The following is a 20,082-nucleotide window of genomic DNA, read 5'->3' on the forward strand; positions in this document are numbered from 1 at the left end:
GTATTCGAAAGTCTGAGTGTCCGAAAGAGCTTGAGCCTGAAGATAGAAGAGCTCCTGTACATGTCAATCTGATGCGAAGGGAAGAGAAATGTCCAGTTAGTGTTCTCTCCTCTCTATACTCATATCCATACATCATCAACCAACAACATGTAATGTCTTGTTTCATCTCATTTGTAGGAAAGAGAGAAGCCTAAGGTTTCATTTCAGGGTGTTGGAAGGACTCTTGGTGCTACCTCATCGGTGGTGGCTCCTGATTCCTCACCTGTTCCTGTACAAACCGGGGTCGCAGCAGCAGCAGCACCATCTCCGTGTCTTGTAATAGATGAAACCGCTCCGACCACATCGATCCAGATTAGACTAACGGATGGGACCCGGCTTGTGGGTAAGTTCAATCACCATCACACGGTCAATGATATTCGCGCTTTCATTGACTCCTCTAGACCTGGAGCTCCGGTTAATTACCAGCTTCAGACAATGGGGTTCCCACCTACTCCTTTGGCTGATCTCGCTCAGACCATTCAACAAGCTGGTCTAGCCAACTCTGTCGTTCTTCAGAAATTCTAGAAATTTCATTTCAAATACAAACTTACTTTCCTTTACATCTTTCGGATATCGAAACTCTACCATTGGTGCGGCGAAACTGAGATCGGAGCAAAAACGCGGCGGTTACGATGTCTTCGGCGACGAAATCAAGCTATTCTGATGCCTCACCGGAGGCACCGACGAAGGTACAAGGTCAGATTCAATTTCTGATGTTGATGTGTGAGAAATTATCGGAGGATGCGGAAGAGAAGGATCGACGATTCGATTCGTTGGCGAAGCGAGTAGATTCCTTTGATACGAAGCTTTCAGCGATTGATACGAAGCTTACGAAGTTCGATTCGCTTATCAAGGCGCTAGGGAAGCAACCGGTTCGCGAACCTTCTTCGATTGGGATTTCGGGAGGAGATCCGATGTTGTCTTCATCAAGGTCTCAGGTATGGAACTCTCGTCACGATCAGTACCGGGAGAACTCTATGCTAGGTTATCGGAACGATCAGTTTAACCTAGATAATAGAGAAAACATGTTAAAGAAGATTGAAATGCCGACGTGCGATGGTGTTGGTGTTGCTGAGTGGATGGTGGACGTTGAGTACTTCTTTGAGCTGGGGCGTTACGATGAAGAGTCAAGGATGGATCTGGTACCTTTGTGTTTGAAAGGAGCGTTGAAGAAATGGTACTCTTGGGTGATGCGTAGGGGAGGTTTTATGGATTGGAAAGATTTTAAACAGAGGATGTTTGTGAGATTTTCCGAATCGATTGATGATGAACCTACTACACGTTTCTTCTCAATAAGGCAGACCGGTTCAGTAGCAGATTATGTGTCAGAATTTGAGGATCTTTCAGCTCAAGTAACTGATTTGCCGGATCATCATCTTGAGAGAGTGTTCTACATTGGGTTGACGCGTGAAATGAAAGAGGTGATACGGATGAAGGAACCACAAGGTCTCTCAAACTTTATAGCTGTGGTGCTTAAGATGGAGTCGAGTACGTTTTGTAGTGTGTTGAGTGAAAATCCGAAAGGAGGTTCTAAACTACAGAACACTGGGACCAACACTGCTGCACGTACATCGAGCTATCACAGTAATAACCAGAAAGCAGTAGCAGCAGAAGTGAAGCCACAGAAGGAGAATAACGCGCCGTCTAAACCATATCAACGACCAAGGCAGCGTCATTCGGATGCGGAACTAGATGCGATGAGAAGGCAAGGACTCTGTTTCAAATGTGGTGATAAATGGTCAAAGACACACCAAGCAATCTGTCCAAAGAAGGAGTTCCGTATTTTAACAGTTATGAATGGTTTTGAAGTGGAGTTAATGGGAAGTGTAGAGGAGGAGTTAGAAGAGGAGGTGCTGAGTTCCGAACTGAAGACGTTGTCAATGAATGCTTACTTGGGTATTGATGCTCCTAAAACAATGAAGCTGATGGGAAAAATTCACAATGCAGAGGTCCTTGTTATGATGGACAGTGGGGCATCACATAATTTCATTTCTCCTCAAGTTGTGAAGAAGTTGCGATTATTGGTCTGTGATGATAATAGTCTGGATGTGCTTTTGGGTAATGGAGTGATTGTCAAAGGATCTGGAGTTTGTAAAAGGGTTCTGTTTCAGTTGAATGGCGCCAGCTTCACGTCTGACTTTATTTCACTGGAGTTGGGGTCTGTGGATGTGATATTGGGCGTTCAGTGGTTAGAGACATTGGGAAAGTGTGAGATGGATTGGAAGGAGCAAGAGCTTTCGTTTATTCACAATGATGAGAAAGTGACTATTTGGGGAGATAGAAGTTTACATTCCCCTAGGATGTCTCTCAAGCACTTACAGCCGAGCGGTATTGGGAAGGAGCTAAAGCAAGGGATTTCTTTAAGACAAACTGAGTCTTGTCAACAGATTCCAAGAGTGAAGTCAGCTTTGGAATCTTTGTTGCAGAAGTGGGATATTGTGTTCTCATTACCTCAAGGCTTACCTCCTTTTCGAGGAAATGAGCATTCGATCCAGTTGCAGCCAGGAGTGGAGACAGTGTCGGTACGACCATATCGTTACCCTCACGCTACGAAGATTGTAATGGAAAAGATGGTTGCAGAGATGCTGGAAGCTGGAATCATCAGAGTCAGTACGAGTCCGTTCTCTAGTCCGGTTCTGTTGGTGAAGAAAAAAGATAAAAGCTATCGCTTCTGTGTGGATTACAGAGCAGTGAACCGCGTGACTGTCTCTGACAAGTTTCCAATACCGGTGATAGATCAATTGTTGGATGAGCTTCATGGTGCAAGAGTCTTTTCCAAACTGGACTTGCGTTCTGGCTACCACCAGATTAGGATGGCAGAGAAGGACATTCCAAAAACAGCTTTTCGAACCATGGAGGGGCACTATGAGTTTCTTGTGATGCCATTTGGCTTAACGAATGCTCCCGCCACGTTTCAAGCCTTGATGAACAAGCTGTTTAAACCTTTTCTGCGAGACTTTGTTCTGGTGTTCTTTGATGATGTGCTCGTGTATAGCTCGTCTATGGAGCTTCACTTACAGCATCTGGAGGCAGTGTTGAAGGTGTTCCGAGATAATCAGTTGTTTGCTAACCGAAAGAAGTGCGTGTTTGGTATGGATCAAGTGGAGTACTTGGGTCATATCATTTCAGGAGATGGGGTGGCAACTGATAATATGAAGACTGAAGCAATGAAACAGTGGCCTATTCCTAAGAATGTTAAGCAGCTTCGAGGGTTCTTAGGCTTAACTGGTTACTATCGGAAGTTTGTGCGGAGCTATGGTATGATTGCTAAGCCATTAACATCTTTATTGAAGAAAGATCAGTTTTGCTGGCGTCAGGAAGCTCAGTTGGCATTTGAGAACTTGAAGGAAGCAATGTGCACTGCTCCCGTGCTGGCATTACCTGACTTTGAGAAGCAATTCGTGGTTGAGACTGATGCTTCGGGAGTGGGTTTGGGTGCAGTGTTGATGCAGGAGAAACGTCCTATTGCGTTCTTTAGCCATGCGCTGACGGCGCGGGAGCAACTAAAACCAGCGTATGAGAGGGAACTTATGGCAGTGGTTATGGCAGTTAAGAAATGGAAGCATTATTTGATTGGGAGGAAGTTTGTGGTTCACTCTGACCAACGAAGCTTGAAGTTTCTTTTAGAACAGAAGGAGGTTAATATGGAGTATCAAAAGTGGTTGGTGCAGTTATTGGGGTTTGAGTTTGATATTCTGTATAAACCAGGATGTGAGAACAAGGCAGCCGATGGGTTATCACGAAGCATGAGTGGACTAAGCTGCTCTTTAAACACGATGTTATTATCTTTAACATCTCCTTCAGTATTACAACTACAAGACATTTATCATGAGATCGATGGTGATCCGTCTATTCAGTTATTACTGGGGAAGGTGAAAGATAACTCTGTAACTTCGGTGAATTATCAGGTGGTTGAAGGACGTTTGTGGTATAAGAGGAGGTTGGTAATTCCGAAGACGTCGCGTTTTATTGGGGTGTTGCTTCATGATGCTCATGATAGTGTGTCGGGTGGACACTCAGGCGTGTTGAAGACACTGAAGAGGATACAATGAACGTTTTATTGGGAAGGCATGGCAAAAGATGTTCAGAAGTACGTGTCGGAGTGCATAGTTTGCCAAACTCATAAGACGTCTACGTTGTCTCCAGCTGGGCTACTGCAGCCTCTCCAATTACCATCACGTGTGTGGGAAGATTTGGCAATGGACTTTATTGAAGCTTTACCAACTTCACAAGGGTTCAATGTCATTTTGGTAGTAGTGGACAGACTGAGCAAGTATGCTCATTTCTTGAGTTTGAGGCATCCGTTCTCTACAGTAGATGTGGCTAATTGTTTCATTGAGGGGGTGGTGCGCTTACACGGCTATCCTGCGAGTATTGTATCTGATAGGGACAGAATCTTCTTGAGTGCTTTTTGGAAAGAGGTGTTCCGTCTCGCAGGTACTCAGCTCAAGTACAGTACTGCTTTCCACCCTCAAACTGATGGTCAATCTGAAGTGATCAATCGGTGTTTGGAGACATATCTTAGATGCTTTGCTTCGTCTCATCCACGAACTTGGCATAAGTATCTCCCTTGGGCGGAATTCTGGTATAATACATCGTTCCATACAGCTTTGAAGACCACTCCGTTTCAAGTTGTTTATGGGCGTGAACCTCCAACCATTGTGAAGTTTGAAGAAGGCTCTACGGCTAATTTTGATTTGGAGGAAGCATTACGAGAAAGGGATCGAGTGTTGAATATGGTGAAGCAGAATCTTAGTCAAGCTCAAGAGATGATGAAGAAGTACGCAGACAAACATTGTAGAGATGTTAACTTTGAGGTGGGGACTTGGGTTTACTTGAAACTTCGGCCTTATAGACAGCAATCGGTGGCGAAACGGGTTTGTCCTAAACTAGCAGCAAAGTACTTTGGCCTATACAAAGTGCTCTCTCGTATTGGACCATCGGCTTACAAGCTTGAGTTGCCGGCTACGAGTAGGATTCACCCGGTTTTTCATTGTTCTCTGTTGAAGGCAGCGATTGGAGTTGACAAAGTGGTACTACCATTACCATCGGAGGGTATTGAAGAGTTGGAAGTAGCGCCGGAGCCACAAGAAGTGTTAGCAACTCGCTACGATGAGCAGGGGTATTTGGAGCTGTTGGTTACATGGGTGGGTCGACCGACTCATGAAAATTCTTGGATGTCACTGAGGGAGTTTGAAGAGTTGTTTCCTTTCTTCAAGCTTGAGGACAAGCTTGGTTTCAAAAGGAGGAGTATTGATAAGTATAAGAGAGGTTACGTTCGACAGAAGAAAAGAAGTTTGAATACGGAGGGTGGTGACGTGGAGAAACGAGTGGATGAAGTTCAAAGAGAGGGAATGGATGACGTGGAAGAGTTGAGCGGGGAACGAGAGTCTCTGTTTGAGGGGGAGACTTTGCAGTTAGATCTCGAGGAGGGAGAGAAGGAAGTTTAAATAAGAAAGAGAGTCTGTTGCTTATTCTTTCATGCTTTGATGTTGTTTCTAGACGATATGAGTCTGATGGCGATCGTTATGAGATCGTAGAGGAAGATCACTATCGATATGAGATAGGGATCTGAATCTGAACTTCGCAAAGCTATTTTCATTTCAAATACAAACTTACTTTCCTTTACATCTTTCGGATATCGAAACTCTACCACTTTCATACGACAGTAGTTAGTTTGGACGCCTTGAGACGAGACGAGAACTAGTTTTAATTTCAAACGGCGTCGTATTAAGCAGTAGAGACATCGTAAGCTAAATTTACTTCCCTTTGACCGAAACCTTCCTCAAACCGAAAGTCTCTCTCAGACAGACTCTGCACTTACCAAACAAGAGTGTATCAGCACCTCGAAGGTAAACCTTGCTGCCGCGGCTGGATATTGTTTCTCAGTTTTACTTGAAAATTTTCTCTGAGAGCAGACGCTTTTTGACTTTTCCATCTTTAATTGCGTTGCTTCGAAACTGTTCGACGAAATGCCTGAATGAGTGTATGATCTTGTCTTTCTTTGTTTTCAGGGTTCACAGGTTTTGGTCTGTTCTGATACGCGGCAGCCATGGATGGTAAGTGAATGATTTTTGAGAAATGGAAAAAAAAAAATTAATCTGTTTTGCTTCAAGAAAGGCCGTTTCTTTCTGTTATTGGTGCAATTAGACTGCAAAGTGATGAAATGGACATTTTTGGCAGCTTAATGAAATATGATCATGAAATGAAATGAAATTTTACAAAACGTTTATGGTGTTTGCGGGTAAAACCTTGTGTTGGTTGCTAGTTTTAAGTTAAATTTTGTTCTAAAACTTCTTAGTATATAGCTCGTTTAGGCCACAATCTGCGTCACCATTTTGTGCATTCTTATTCTGGAAAAATTGAATTTGAGGTCCCCTTATGACGAGAGTTTTTGGATTGTGAGTCCATTTTAATATATGTATATGAGAGAAGTTGTAACATTGGTGATTACTATTCCTCAGTTGATTCACAGCCAATGATGGAGGAAACCATACTGGTCGGTGACGACCTAATGATGGGTCCTCCATCTCCTGTCATCCCTCCTGAAATTGCTTCACATGTCCTCCAAGGTGTTGAACTCTGCGATGGTATTTTGAGGAATCTATTCCTATGTAAGTCTCCTGTTTACCTGTTACAAAGTCCGTGTATTTTCGTTTTCGGTTATAGGATGACATCCCATCTGTCAGTGTCTAGAATTTGATTATGTTTCTTGGGTTTCAGGTTTGCAAATTAATGATATTGAACCATTTTGCCAAGATGAGCTTGCCTTGTATCGACAGTGTGCTGAAAACAGGGTAATGTTGTCTTTCTCCACATCAACCCTTTGCTCAGATTATATTTATGTATAGTTAGCTTTTTCATATCTCATATTCATTTCTTTGAGTTTTTTTATTTGTTTTCTCTAGGACAAGGTATTGAGAGTAAGGCTTCAAGAGAGCGAATACAAGTTAGGATCGTCAATGCCTATTGATCTTGCTAAGGAAAGGATTACTCAGCTTGAAGCTGAAGCCACATCACTAGAAAGGTACTCTTTCTTGAACATTGTGTAGTGACACAATTTACAGATATAACATCAAGCTCAGTTTTTTTGGATAACCTTTATGAGAAGAGTTTGTTTCTGGATCTGTGCCCCAATGTAATCATGTAAAATCTTCACAAAGTAATCCAAATGTTGACTAATATTCTTTTTATAATCATCAGGCACTTGATTCTAGCAAGTGGAGCTGAAGGAATTGAAGGATTTCGTCGGAGATGGAGTTTGCACGGTCGTATGACGGATACCAAGTACTGTAAAGATACCTTTATCTTATAGAATAGCAATATTCATTATCACAAACATGCTGCATGCGACTAGTTGAACCCATAAACATTACCGAAACTGCTTTTACGTTTCTGAATTGCTGTTTTACATCTCTATGTGTGACTGTTTTATTCCCTGTATGTGGTGAACTCTGTGTCTACTTGTTAGCTTAAAGCTAAGGTTCTTTTTTTCATTTCATGGATGTGACAGGAAAAGACTGGAGTCACTGAAGCAAGGAATGGAAAATAGGAAAAAGGAAGCGCATGATCAGCCGGCGAAACCTTCTACTTGGAAGAGATGGTTTCTTTGGTAAAGCTTTTGTCATTTTAGTAGAGCCATGCTCCAGAATGAATCATACATTCTAAAACAAAATAATGCATTTATGGTGCAGATGCTTCCTAATGTAACCATATTTTTGGATGGAAAGTAAAAATTATTTACTTAAAGCACTTTTGTGGATTGTGATATTAGAGACGCTTCTAAAATAAACCAAAAATATGATGCTCACAAGTCACCAAACAAACTTGGGACCTTAGTGTTGATCCTTGATAGTAGAAGACATTGTTGTCTTAACAAGCTTGTGATATTGAGTGCAATTAGCCAAGACATATGAGCAGAACATCAAACTCCTTCTGTAAGTTACAGATATGAACCGGATTTCATGAATAACATCCTCTCAGGTAAACATTTAGTTTAAAAGAACTTGTCTACATAGAAACTGGGTTGACAGAAGATTCTTTTTTTTTCTTAGTTATAATCTAATTTTGAATCATTCTGAAATTTTGTTGCCATCCATCACTGTCTTCCAAGAAGCATGCATGTGACCTCTTATCTATTAATGTCGGTAGGCTAAGATTCGGTTCCTTCTGGTTTTGATAGAGAGCCAGTTTCGTACCAACCAAAAAAAAATCTAAAGCTTCGTACTCTTTTTTGTTTAGACATGCGGTTTTGAACCGAAAACATTCCAAATCGAATTGAAATGTTCAGCTATAAGTTCTTAACCGATATCACATTTCGAAATTAATTCCGTTATCAGTTCACCCATCAGCTAATTGCCTAATTCAGTTTTTCTAAACTGAGACTAAACCGATTCATCCCAATATTTCTAACCAACAACCACCTTAACCAAACCGAATTGAACCGTAAACCGAAGTAACCCAACCGGGAGACCTACTTTTAGTTAACCCACACATTGATAATGCGTCGTCATCTCTCTCTTTCTCGTTTACTGTTGGCACATCGGAGAGAAAACACAAAATGTCATCCAAGGACAAGAAGCCAGCGAAGCCGTCGAGCAGTCGAGCCGGTGGAATCCGCACTCTTGATGACAATTAGGAGCCGTTGAAGGACCTCTTGAGACTCCTTCTTCGTCTTCGAGTTCCAGAAGCTTTACTGGAACAGGGAGGTTGCTTTCTGGTGGAGAGAGTGTTTCAACTGCTCCTCCTCAACAGCCTGACCCTGTGTCTCACACCATTATCTTCTGGTCTGATGGTTTCACCATTGATGATGGTCCTTTGAGGAAGTTGGATGATCCAGACAATGCTTCTTTTCTCGAGGTACTACTACACTGAAACCAAATGTCCTCTTGTCCTTTCTCTGTTTGACTTATGTTTTTTTTTTGTTTCTGTAGAGTATTCGAAAGTCTGAGTGTCCGAAAGAGCTTGAGCCTGAAGATAGAAGAGCTCCTGTACATGTCAATCTGATGCGAAGGGAAGAGAAATGTCCAGTTAGTGTTCTCTCCTCTCTATACTCATATCCATACATCATCAACCAACAACATGTAATGTCTTGTTTCATCTCATTTGTAGGAAAGAGAGAAGCCTAAGGTTTCATTTCAGGGTGTTGGAAGGACTCTTGGTGCTACCTCATCGGTGGTGGCTCCTGATTCCTCACCCGTTCCTGTACAAACCGGGGTCGCAGCAGCAGCAGCACCATCTCCGTGTCTTGTAATAGATGAAACCGCTCCGACCACATCGATCCAGATTAGACTAACGGATGGGACCCGGCTTGTGGGTAAGTTCAATCACCATCACACGGTCAATGATATTCGCGCTTTCATTGACTCCTCTAGACCTGGAGCTCCGGTTAATTACCAGCTTCAGACAATGGGGTTCCCACCTACTCCTTTGGCTGATCTCGCTCAGACCATTCAACAAGCTGGTCTAGCCAACTCTGTCGTTCTTCAGAAATTCTAGAAATTTCATTTCAAATACAAACTTACTTTCCTTTACATCTTTCGGATATCGAAACTCTACCATTGGTGCGGCGAAACTGAGATCGGAGCAAAAACGCGGCGGTTACGATGTCTTCGGCGACGAAATCAAGCTATTCTGATGCCTCACCGGAGGCACCGACGAAGGTACAAGGTCAGATTCAATTTCTGATGTTGATGTGTGAGAAATTATCGGAGGATGCGGAAGAGAAGGATCGACGATTCGATTCGTTGGCGAAGCGAGTAGATTCCTTTGATACGAAGCTTTCAGCGATTGATACGAAGCTTGATACGAAGTTCGATTCGCTTATCAAGGCGCTAGGGAAGCAACCGGTTCGCGAACCTTCTTCGATTGGGATTTCGGGAGGAGATCCGATGTTGTCTTCATCAAGGTCTCAGGTATGGAACTCTCGTCACGATCAGTACCGGGAGAACTCTATGCTAGGTTATCGGAACGATCAGTTTAACCTAGATAATAGAGAAAACATGTTAAAGAAGATTGAAATGCCGACGTGCGATGGTGTTGGTGTTGCTGAGTGGATGGTGGACGTTGAGTACTTCTTTGAGCTGGGGCGTTACGATGAAGAGTCAAGGATGGATCTGGTACCTTTGTGTTTGAAAGGAGCGTTGAAGAAATGGTACTCTTGGGTGATGCGTAGGGGAGGTTTTATGGATTGGAAAGATTTTAAACAGAGGATGTTTGTGAGATTTTCCGAATCGATTGATGATGAACCTACTACACGTTTCTTCTCAATAAGGCAGACCGGTTCAGTAGCAGATTATGTGTCAGAATTTGAGGATCTTTCAGCTCAAGTAACTGATTTGCCGGATCATCATCTTGAGAGAGTGTTCTACATTGGGTTGACGCGTGAAATGAAAGAGGTGATACGGATGAAGGAACCACAAGGTCTCTCAAACTTTATAGCTGTGGTGCTTAAGATGGAGTCGAGTACGTTTTGTAGTGTGTTGAGTGAAAATCCGAAAGGACGTTCTAAACTACAGAACACTGGGACCAACACTGCTGCACGTACATCGAGCTATCACAGTAATAACCAGAAAGCAGTAGCAGCAGAAGTGAAGCCACAGAAGGAGAATAACGCGCCGTCTAAACCATATCAACGACCAAGGCAGCGTCATTCGGATGCGGAACTAGATGCGATGAGAAGGCAAGGACTCTGTTTCAAATGTGGTGATAAATGGTCAAAGACACACCAAGCAATCTGTCCAAAGAAGGAGTTCCGTATTTTAACAGTTATGAATGGTTTTGAAGTGGAGTTAATGGGAAGTGTAGAGGAGGAGTTAGAAGAGGAGGTGCTGAGTTCCGAACTGAAGACGTTGTCAATGAATGCTTACTTGGGTATTGATGCTCCTAAAACAATGAAGCTGATGGGAAAAATTCACAATGCAGAGGTCCTTGTTATGATGGACAGTGGGGCATCACATAATTTCATTTCTCCTCAAGTTGTGAAGAAGTTGCGATTATTGGTCTGTGATGATAATAGTCTGGATGTGCTTTTGGGTAATGGAGTGATTGTCAAAGGATCTGGAGTTTGTAAAAGGGTTCTGTTTCAGTTGAATGGCGCCAGCTTCACGTCTGACTTTATTTCACTGGAGTTGGGGTCTGTGGATGTGATATTGGGCGTTCAGTGGTTAGAGACATTGGGAAAGTGTGAGATGGATTGGAAGGAGCAAGAGCTTTCGTTTATTCACAATGATGAGAAAGTGACTATTTGGGGAGATAGAAGTTTACATTCCCCTAGGATGTCTCTCAAGCACTTACAGCCGAGCGGTATTGGGAAGGAGCTAAAGCAAGGGATTTCTTTAAGACAAACTGAGTCTTGTCAACAGATTCCAAGAGTGAAGTCAGCTTTGGAATCTTTGTTGCAGAAGTGGGATATTGTGTTCTCATTACCTCAAGGCTTACCTCCTTTTCGAGGAAATGAGCATTCGATCCAGTTGCAGCCAGGAGTGGAGACAGTGTCGGTACGACCATATCGTTACCCTCACGCTACGAAGATTGTAATGGAAAAGATGGTTGCAGAGATGCTGGAAGCTGGAATCATCAGAGTCAGTACGAGTCCGTTCTCTAGTCCGGTTCTGTTGGTGAAGAAAAAAGATAAAAGCTATCGCTTCTGTGTGGATTACAGAGCAGTGAACCGCGTGACTGTCTCTGACAAGTTTCCAATACCGGTGATAGATCAATTGTTGGATGAGCTTCATGGTGCAAGAGTCTTTTCCAAACTGGACTTGCGTTCTGGCTACCACCAGATTAGGATGGCAGAGAAGGACATTCCAAAAACAGCTTTTCGAACCATGGAGGGGCACTATGAGTTTCTTGTGATGCCATTTGGCTTAACGAATGCTCCCGCCACGTTTCAAGCCTTGATGAACAAGCTGTTTAAACCTTTTCTGCGAGACTTTGTTCTGGTGTTCTTTGATGATGTGCTCGTGTATAGCTCGTCTATGGAGCTTCACTTACAGCATCTGGAGGCAGTGTTGAAGGTGTTCCGAGATAATCAGTTGTTTGCTAACCGAAAGAAGTGCGTGTTTGGTATGGATCAAGTGGAGTACTTGGGTCATATCATTTCAGGAGATGGGGTGGCAACTGATAATATGAAGACTGAAGCAATGAAACAGTGGCCTATTCCTAAGAATGTTAAGCAGCTTCGAGGGTTCTTAGGCTTAACTGGTTACTATCGGAAGTTTGTGCGGAGCTATGGTATGATTGCTAAGCCATTAACATCTTTATTGAAGAAAGATCAGTTTTGCTGGCGTCAGGAAGCTCAGTTGGCATTTGAGAACTTGAAGGAAGCAATGTGCACTGCTCCCGTGCTGGCATTACCTGACTTTGAGAAGCAATTCGTGGTTGAGACTGATGCTTCGGGAGTGGGTTTGGGTGCAGTGTTGATGCAGGAGAAACGTCCTATTGCGTTCTTTAGCCATGCGCTGACGGCGCGGGAGCAACTAAAACCAGCGTATGAGAGGGAACTTATGGCAGTGGTTATGGCAGTTAAGAAATGGAAGCATTATTTGATTGGGAGGAAGTTTGTGGTTCACTCTGACCAACGAAGCTTGAAGTTTCTTTTAGAACAGAAGGAGGTTAATATGGAGTATCAAAAGTGGTTGGTGCAGTTATTGGGGTTTGAGTTTGATATTCTGTATAAACCAGGATGTGAGAACAAGGCAGCCGATGGGTTATCACGAAGCATGAGTGGACTAAGCTGCTCTTTAAACACGATGTTATTATCTTTAACATCTCCTTCAGTATTACAACTACAAGACATTTATCATGAGATCGATGGTGATCCGTCTATTCAGTTATTACTGGGGAAGGTGAAAGATAACTCTGTAACTTCGGTGAATTATCAGGTGGTTGAAGGACGTTTGTGGTATAAGAGGAGGTTGGTAATTCCGAAGACGTCGCGTTTTATTGGGGTGTTGCTTCATGATGCTCATGATAGTGTGTCGGGTGGACACTCAGGCGTGTTGAAGACACTGAAGAGGATACAATGAACGTTTTATTGGGAAGGCATGGCAAAAGATGTTCAGAAGTACGTGTCGGAGTGCATAGTTTGCCAAACTCATAAGACGTCTACGTTGTCTCCAGCTGGGCTACTGCAGCCTCTCCAATTACCATCACGTGTGTGGGAAGATTTGGCAATGGACTTTATTGAAGCTTTACCAACTTCACAAGGGTTCAATGTCATTTTGGTAGTAGTGGACAGACTGAGCAAGTATGCTCATTTCTTGAGTTTGAGGCATCCGTTCTCTACAGTAGATGTGGCTAATTGTTTCATTGAGGGGGTGGTGCGCTTACACGGCTATCCTGCGAGTATTGTATCTGATAGGGACAGAATCTTCTTGAGTGCTTTTTGGAAAGAGGTGTTCCGTCTCGCAGGTACTCAGCTCAAGTACAGTACTGCTTTCCACCCTCAAACTGATGGTCAATCTGAAGTGATCAATCGGTGTTTGGAGACATATCTTAGATGCTTTGCTTCGTCTCATCCACGAACTTGGCATAAGTATCTCCCTTGGGCGGAATTCTGGTATAATACATCGTTCCATACAGCTTTGAAGACCACTCCGTTTCAAGTTGTTTATGGGCGTGAACCTCCAACCATTGTGAAGTTTGAAGAAGGCTCTACGGCTAATTTTGATTTGGAGGAAGCATTACGAGAAAGGGATCGAGTGTTGAATATGGTGAAGCAGAATCTTAGTCAAGCTCAAGAGATGATGAAGAAGTACGCAGACAAACATTGTAGAGATGTTAACTTTGAGGTGGGGACTTGGGTTTACTTGAAACTTCGGCCTTATAGACAGCAATCGGTGGCGAAACGGGTTTGTCCTAAACTAGCAGCAAAGTACTTTGGCCTATACAAAGTGCTCTCTCATATTGGACCATCGGCTTACAAGCTTGAGTTGCCGGCTACGAGTAGGATTCACCCGGTTTTTCATTGTTCTCTGTTGAAGGCAGCGATTGGAGTTGACAAAGTGGTACTACCATTACCATCGGAGGGTATTGAAGAGTTGGAAGTAGCGCCGGAGCCACAAGAAGTGTTAGCAACTCGCTACGATGAGCAGGGGTATTTGGAGCTGTTGGTTACATGGGTGGGTCGACCGACTCATGAAAATTCTTGGATGTCACTGAGGGAGTTTGAAGAGTTGTTTCCTTTCTTCAAGCTTGAGGACAAGCTTGGTTTCAAAAGGAGGAGTATTGATAAGTATAAGAGAGGTTACGTTCGACAGAAGAAAAGAAGTTTGAATACGGAGGGTGGTGACGTGGAGAAACGAGTGGATGAAGTTCAAAGAGAGGGAATGGATGACGTGGAAGAGTTGAGCGGGGAACGAGAGTCTCTGTTTGAGGGGGAGACTTTGCAGTTAGATCTCGAGGAGGGAGAGAAGGAAGTTTAAATAAGAAAGAGAGTCTGTTGCTTATTCTTTCATGCTTTGATGTTGTTTCTAGACGATATGAGTCTGATGGCGATCGTTATGAGATCGTAGAGGAAGATCACTATCGATATGAGATAGGGATCTGAATCTGAACTTCGCAAAGCTATTTTCATTTCAAATACAAACTTACTTTCCTTTACATCTTTCGGATATCGAAACTCTACCACTTTCATACGACAGTAGTTAGTTTGGACGCCTTGAGACGAGACGAGAACTAGTTTTAATTTCAAACGGCGTCGTATTAAGCAGTAGAGACATCGTAAGCTAAATTTACTTCCCTTTGACCGAAACCTTCCTCAAACCGAAAGTCTCTCTCAGACAGACTCTGCACTTACCAAACAAGAGTGTATCAGCACCTCGAAGGTAAACCTTGCTGCCGCGGCTGGATATTGTTTCTCAGTTTTACTTGAAAATTTTCTCTGAGAGCAGACGCTTTTTGACTTTTCCATCTTTAATTGCGTTGCTTCGAAACTGTTCGACGAAATGCCTGAATGAGTGTATGATCTTGTCTTTCTTTGTTTTCAGGGTTCACAGGTTTTGGATTGTGAGTCCATTTTAATATATGTATATGAGAGAAGTTGTAACATTGGTGATTACTATTCCTCAGTTGATTCACAGCCAATGATGGAGGAAACCATACTGGTCGGTGACGACCTAATGATGGGTCCTCCATCTCCTGTCATCCCTCCTGAAATTGCTTCACATGTCCTCCAAGGTGTTGAACTCTGCGATGGTATTTTGAGGAATCTATTCCTATGTAAGTCTCCTGTTTACCTGTTACAAAGTCCGTGTATTTTCGTTTTCGGTTATAGGATGACATCCCATCTGTCAGTGTCTAGAATTTGATTATGTTTCTTGGGTTTCAGGTTTGCAAATTAATGATATTGAACCATTTTGCCAAGATGAACTTGCCTTGTATCGACAGTGTGCTGAAAACAGGGTAATGTTGTCTTTCTCCACATCAACCCTTTGCTCAGATTATATTTATGTATAGTTAGCTTTTTCATATCTCATATTCATTTCTTTGAGTTTTTTTATTTGTTTTCTCTAGGACAAGGTATTGAGAGTAAGGCTTCAAGAGAGCGAATACAAGTTAGGATCGTCAATGCCTATTGATCTTGCTAAGGAAAGGATTACTCAGCTTGAAGCTGAAGCCACATCACTAGAAAGGTACTCTTTCTTGAACATTGTGTAGTGACACAATTTACAGATATAACATCAAGCTCAGTTTTTTTGGATAACCTTTATGAGAAGAGTTTGTTTCTGGATCTGTGCCCCAATGTAATCATGTAAAATCTTCACAAAGTAATCCAAATGTTGACTAATATTCTTTTTATAATCATCAGGCACTTGATTCTAGCAAGTGGAGCTGAAGGAATTGAAGGATTTCGTCGGAGATGGAGTTTGCACGGTCGTATGACGGATACCAAGTACTGTAAAGATACCTTTATCTTATAGAATAGCAATATTCATTATCACAAACATGCTGCATGCGACTAGTTGAACCCATAAACATTACCGAAACTGCTTTTACGTTTCTGAATTGCTGTTTTACATCTCTATGTGTGACTGTTTTATTCCCTGTATGTGGTGAACTCTGTGTCTACTTGTTAGCTTAAAGCTAAGGTTCTTTTTTTCATTTCATGGATGTGACAGGAAAAGACTGGAGTCACTGAAGCAAGGAATGGAAAATAGGAAAAAGGAAGCGCATGATCAGCCGGCGAAACCTTCTACTTGGAAGAAATGGTTTCTTTGGTAAAGCTTTTGTCATTTTAGTAGAGCCATGCTCCAGAATGAATCATACATTCTAAAACAAAATAATGCATTTATGGTGCAGATGCTTCCTAATGTAACCATATTTTTGGATGGAAAGTAAAAATTATTTACTTAAAGCACTTTTGTGGATTGTGATATTAGAGACGCTTCTAAAATAAACCAAAAATATGATGCTCACAAGTCACCAAACAAACTTGGGACCTTAGTGTTGATCCTTGATAGTAGAAGACATTGTTGTCTTAACAAGCTTGTGATATTGAGTGCAATTAGCCAGGACATATGAGCAGAACATCAAACACCTTCTGTAAGTTACAGATATGAACCGGATTTCATGAATAACATCCTCTCAGGTAAACATTTAGTTTAAAAGAACTTGTCTACATAGAAACTGGGTTGACAGAAGATTCTTTTTTTTTCTTAGTTATAATCTAATTTTGAATCATTCTGAAATTTTGTTGCCATCCATCACTGTCTTCCAAGAAGCATGCATGTGACCTCTTATCTATTAATGTCGGTAGGCTAAGATTCGGTTCCTTCTGGTTTTGATAGAGAGCCAGTTTCGTACCAACCAAAAAAAAATCTAAAGCTTCGTACTCTTTTTTGTTTAGACATGCGGTTTTGAACCGAAAACATTCCAAATCGAATTGAAATGTTCAGCTATAAGTTCTTAACCGATATCACATTTCGAAATTAATTCCGTTATCAGTTCACCCATCAGCTAATTGCCTAATTCAGTTTTTCTAAACTGAGACTAAACCGATTCATCCCAATATTTCTAACCAACAACCACCTTAACCAAACCGAATTGAACCGTAAACCGAAGTAACCCAACCGGGAGACCTACTTTTAGTTAACCCACACATTGATAATGCGTCGTCATCTCTCTCTTTCTCGTTTACTGTTGGCACATCGGAGAGAAAACACAAAATGTCATCCAAGGACAAGAAGCCAGCGAAGCCGTCGAGCAGTCGAGCCGGTGGAATCCGCACTCTTGATGACAATTAGGAGCCGTTGAAGGACCTCTTGAGACTCCTTCTTCGTCTACGAGTTCCAGAAGCTTTACTGGAACAGGGAGGTTGCTTTCTGGTGGAGAGAGTGTTTCAACTGCTCCTCCTCAACAGCCTGACCCTGTGTCTCACACCATTATCTTCTGGTCTGATGGTTTCACCATTGATGATGGTCCTTTGAGGAAGTTGGATGATCCAGACAATGCTTCTTTTCTCGAGGTACTACTACACTGAAACCAAATGTCCTCTTTTCCTTTCTCTGTTTGACTTATGTTTTTTTTTTTTGTTTCTGTAGAGTATTCGAAAGTCTGAGTGTCCGAAAGAGCTTGAGCCTGAAGATAGAAGAGCTCCTGTACATGTCAATCTGATGCGAAGGGAAGAGAAATGTCCAGTTAGTGTTCTCTCCTCTCTATACTCATATCCATACATCATCAACCAACAACATGTAATGTCTTGTTTCATCTCATTTGTAGGAAAGAGAGAAGCCTAAGGTTTCATTTCAGGGTGTTGGAAGGACTCTTGGTGCTACCTCATCGGTGGTGGCTCCTGATTCCTCACCCGTTCCTGTACAAACCGGGGTCGCAGCAGCAGCAGCACCATCTCTGTGTCTTGTAATAGATGAAACCGCTCCGACCACATCGATCCAGATTAGACTAACGGATGGGACCCGGCTTGTGGGTAAGTTCAATCACCATCACACGGTCAATGATATTCGCGCTTTCATTGACTCCTCTAGACCTGGAGCTCCGGTTAATTACCAGCTTCAGACAATGGGGTTCCCACCTACTCCTTTGGCTGATCTCGCTCAGACCATTCAACAAGCTGGTCTAGCCAACTCTGTCGTTCTTCAGAAATTCTAGAAATTTCATTTCAAATACAAACTTACTTTCCTTTACATCTTTCGGATATCGAAACTCTACCATTGGTGCGGCGAAACTGAGATCGGAGCAAAAACGCGGCGGTTACGATGTCTTCGGCGACGAAATCAAGCTATTCTGATGCCTCACCGGAGGCACCGACGAAGGTACAAGGTCAGATTCAATTTCTGATGTTGATGTGTGAGAAATTATCGGAGGATGCGGAAGAGAAGGATCGACGATTCGATTCGTTGGCGAAGCGAGTAGATTCCTTTGATACGAAGCTTTCAGCGATTGATACGAAGCTCGATACGAAGTTCGATTCGCTTATCAAGGCGCTAGGGAAGCAACCGGTTCGCGAACCTTCTTCGATTGGGATTTCGGGAGGAGATCCGATGTTGTCTTCATCAAGGTCTCAGGTATGGAACTCTCGTCACGATCAGTACCGGGAGAACTCTATGCTAGGTTATCGGAACGATCAGTTTAACCTAGATAATAGAGAAAACATGTTAAAGAAGATTGAAATGCCGACGTGCGATGGTGTTGGTGTTGCTGAGTGGATGGTGGACGTTGAGTACTTCTTTGAGCTGGGGCGTTACGATGAAGAGTCAAGGATGGATCTGGTACCTTTGTGTTTGAAAGGAGCGTTGAAGAAATGGTACTCTTGGGTGATGCGTAGGGGAGGTTTTATGGATTGGAAAGATTTTAAACAGAGGATGTTTGTGAGATTTTCCGAATCGATTGATGATGAACCTACTACACGTTTCTTCTCAATAAGGCAGACCGGTTCAGTAGCAGATTATGTGTCAGAATTTGAGGATCTTTCAGCTCAAGTAACTGATTTGCCGGATCATCATCTTGAGAGAGTGTTCTACATTGGGTTGACGCGTGAAATGAAAGAGGTGATACGGATGAAGGAACCACAAGGTCTCTCAAACTTTATAGCTGTGGTGCTTAAGATGGAGTCGAGTACGTTTTGTAGTGTGTTGAGTGAAAATCCGAAAGGACGTTCTAAACTACAGAACACTGGGACCAACACTGCTGCACGTACATCGAGCTATCACAGTAATAACCAGAAAGCAGTAGCAGCAGAAGTGAAGCCACAGAAGGAGAATAACGCGCCGTCTAAACCATATCAACGACCAAGGCAGCGTCATTCGGATGTGGAACTAGATGCGATGAGAAGGCAAGGACTCTGTTTCAAATGTGGTGATAAATGGTCAAAGACACACCAAGCAATCTGTCCAAAGAAGGAGTTCCGTATTTTAACAGTTATGAATGGTTTTGAAGTGGAGTTAATGGGAAGTGTAGAGGAGGAGTTAGAAGAGGAGGTGCTGAGTTCCGAACTGAAGACGTTGTCAATGAATGCTTACTTGGGTATTGATGCTCCTAAAACAATGAAGCTGATGGGAAAAATTCACAATGCAGAGGTCCTTGTTATGATGGACAGTGGGGCATCACATAATTTCATTTCTCCTCAAGTTGTGAAGAAGTTGCGATTATTGGTCTGTGATGATAATAGTCTGGATGTGCTTTTGGGTAATGGAGTGATTGTCAAAGGATCTGGAGTTTGTAAAAGGGTTCTGTTTCAGTTGAATGGCGCCAGCTTCACGTCTAACTTTATTTCACTGGAGTTGGGGTCTGTGGATGTGATATTGGGCGTTCAGTGGTTAGAGACATTGGGAAAGTGTGAGATGGATTGGAAGGAGCAAGAGCTTTCGTTTATTCACAATGATGAGAAAGTGACTATTTGGGGAGATAGAAGTTTACATTCCCCTAGGATGTCTCTCAAGCACTTACAGCCGAGCGGTATTGGGAAGGAGCTAAAGCAAGGGATTTCTTTAAGACAAACTGAGTCTTGTCAACAGATTCCAAGAGTGAAGTCAGCTTTGGAATCTTTGTTGCAGAAGTGGGATATTGTGTTCTCATTACCTCAAG

General features: G+C 42.6%; 3 protein-coding genes and 2 pseudogenes across 3 annotated transcripts; all 5 read left to right on the top strand.

Annotated features, from left to right (window-relative positions):
- Positions 1-5: 5 nt before the first annotated feature.
- Positions 6-564, top strand: LOC130504597 (plant UBX domain-containing protein 4-like; the record flags this gene model as incomplete). Its single annotated transcript, XM_056999223.1, has 2 exons — positions 6-95; positions 178-564. Coding segments are annotated over 2 exons (477 nt in total), but the record flags the coding sequence as incomplete, so codon positions are not given.
- A 5,226-nt stretch (positions 565-5,790) lies between these two features.
- Positions 5,791-7,821, top strand: LOC108831756 (uncharacterized). Its single transcript, XM_056999221.1, has 7 exons — positions 5,791-5,891; positions 6,054-6,098; positions 6,504-6,653; positions 6,763-6,836; positions 6,948-7,066; positions 7,243-7,326; positions 7,553-7,821. Exons 2-7 carry the CDS (start codon positions 6,092-6,094, stop codon positions 7,653-7,655), a joined length of 537 nt encoding a protein of 178 aa, XP_056855201.1. The 5' UTR covers positions 5,791-5,891; positions 6,054-6,091; the 3' UTR covers positions 7,656-7,821.
- Positions 7,822-8,599: 778 nt separating this feature from the next.
- On the top strand, positions 8,600-9,537 carry LOC130504595 (plant UBX domain-containing protein 4-like; annotated as a pseudogene).
- A 5,591-nt stretch (positions 9,538-15,128) lies between these two features.
- LOC130504596 (uncharacterized) lies at positions 15,129-16,423 on the top strand. Its single transcript, XM_056999222.1, has 5 exons — positions 15,129-15,237; positions 15,344-15,444; positions 15,556-15,674; positions 15,851-15,934; positions 16,161-16,423. The coding sequence occupies exons 1-5, from the start codon at positions 15,129-15,131 to the stop codon at positions 16,261-16,263; spliced, it is 516 nt and encodes a 171-aa protein (XP_056855202.1). The 3' UTR covers positions 16,264-16,423.
- Positions 16,424-17,207: 784 nt separating this feature from the next.
- Positions 17,208-18,147, top strand: LOC108831755 (plant UBX domain-containing protein 4-like; annotated as a pseudogene).
- The last annotated feature ends 1,935 nt before the right edge of the window (positions 18,148-20,082 follow it).

The sequence above is a fragment of the Raphanus sativus genome, unplaced genomic scaffold (genome assembly GCF_000801105.2).
Source record: "Raphanus sativus cultivar WK10039 unplaced genomic scaffold, ASM80110v3 Scaffold1693, whole genome shotgun sequence".
Classification (NCBI taxonomy): Eukaryota; Viridiplantae; Streptophyta; class Magnoliopsida; order Brassicales; family Brassicaceae; genus Raphanus; species Raphanus sativus.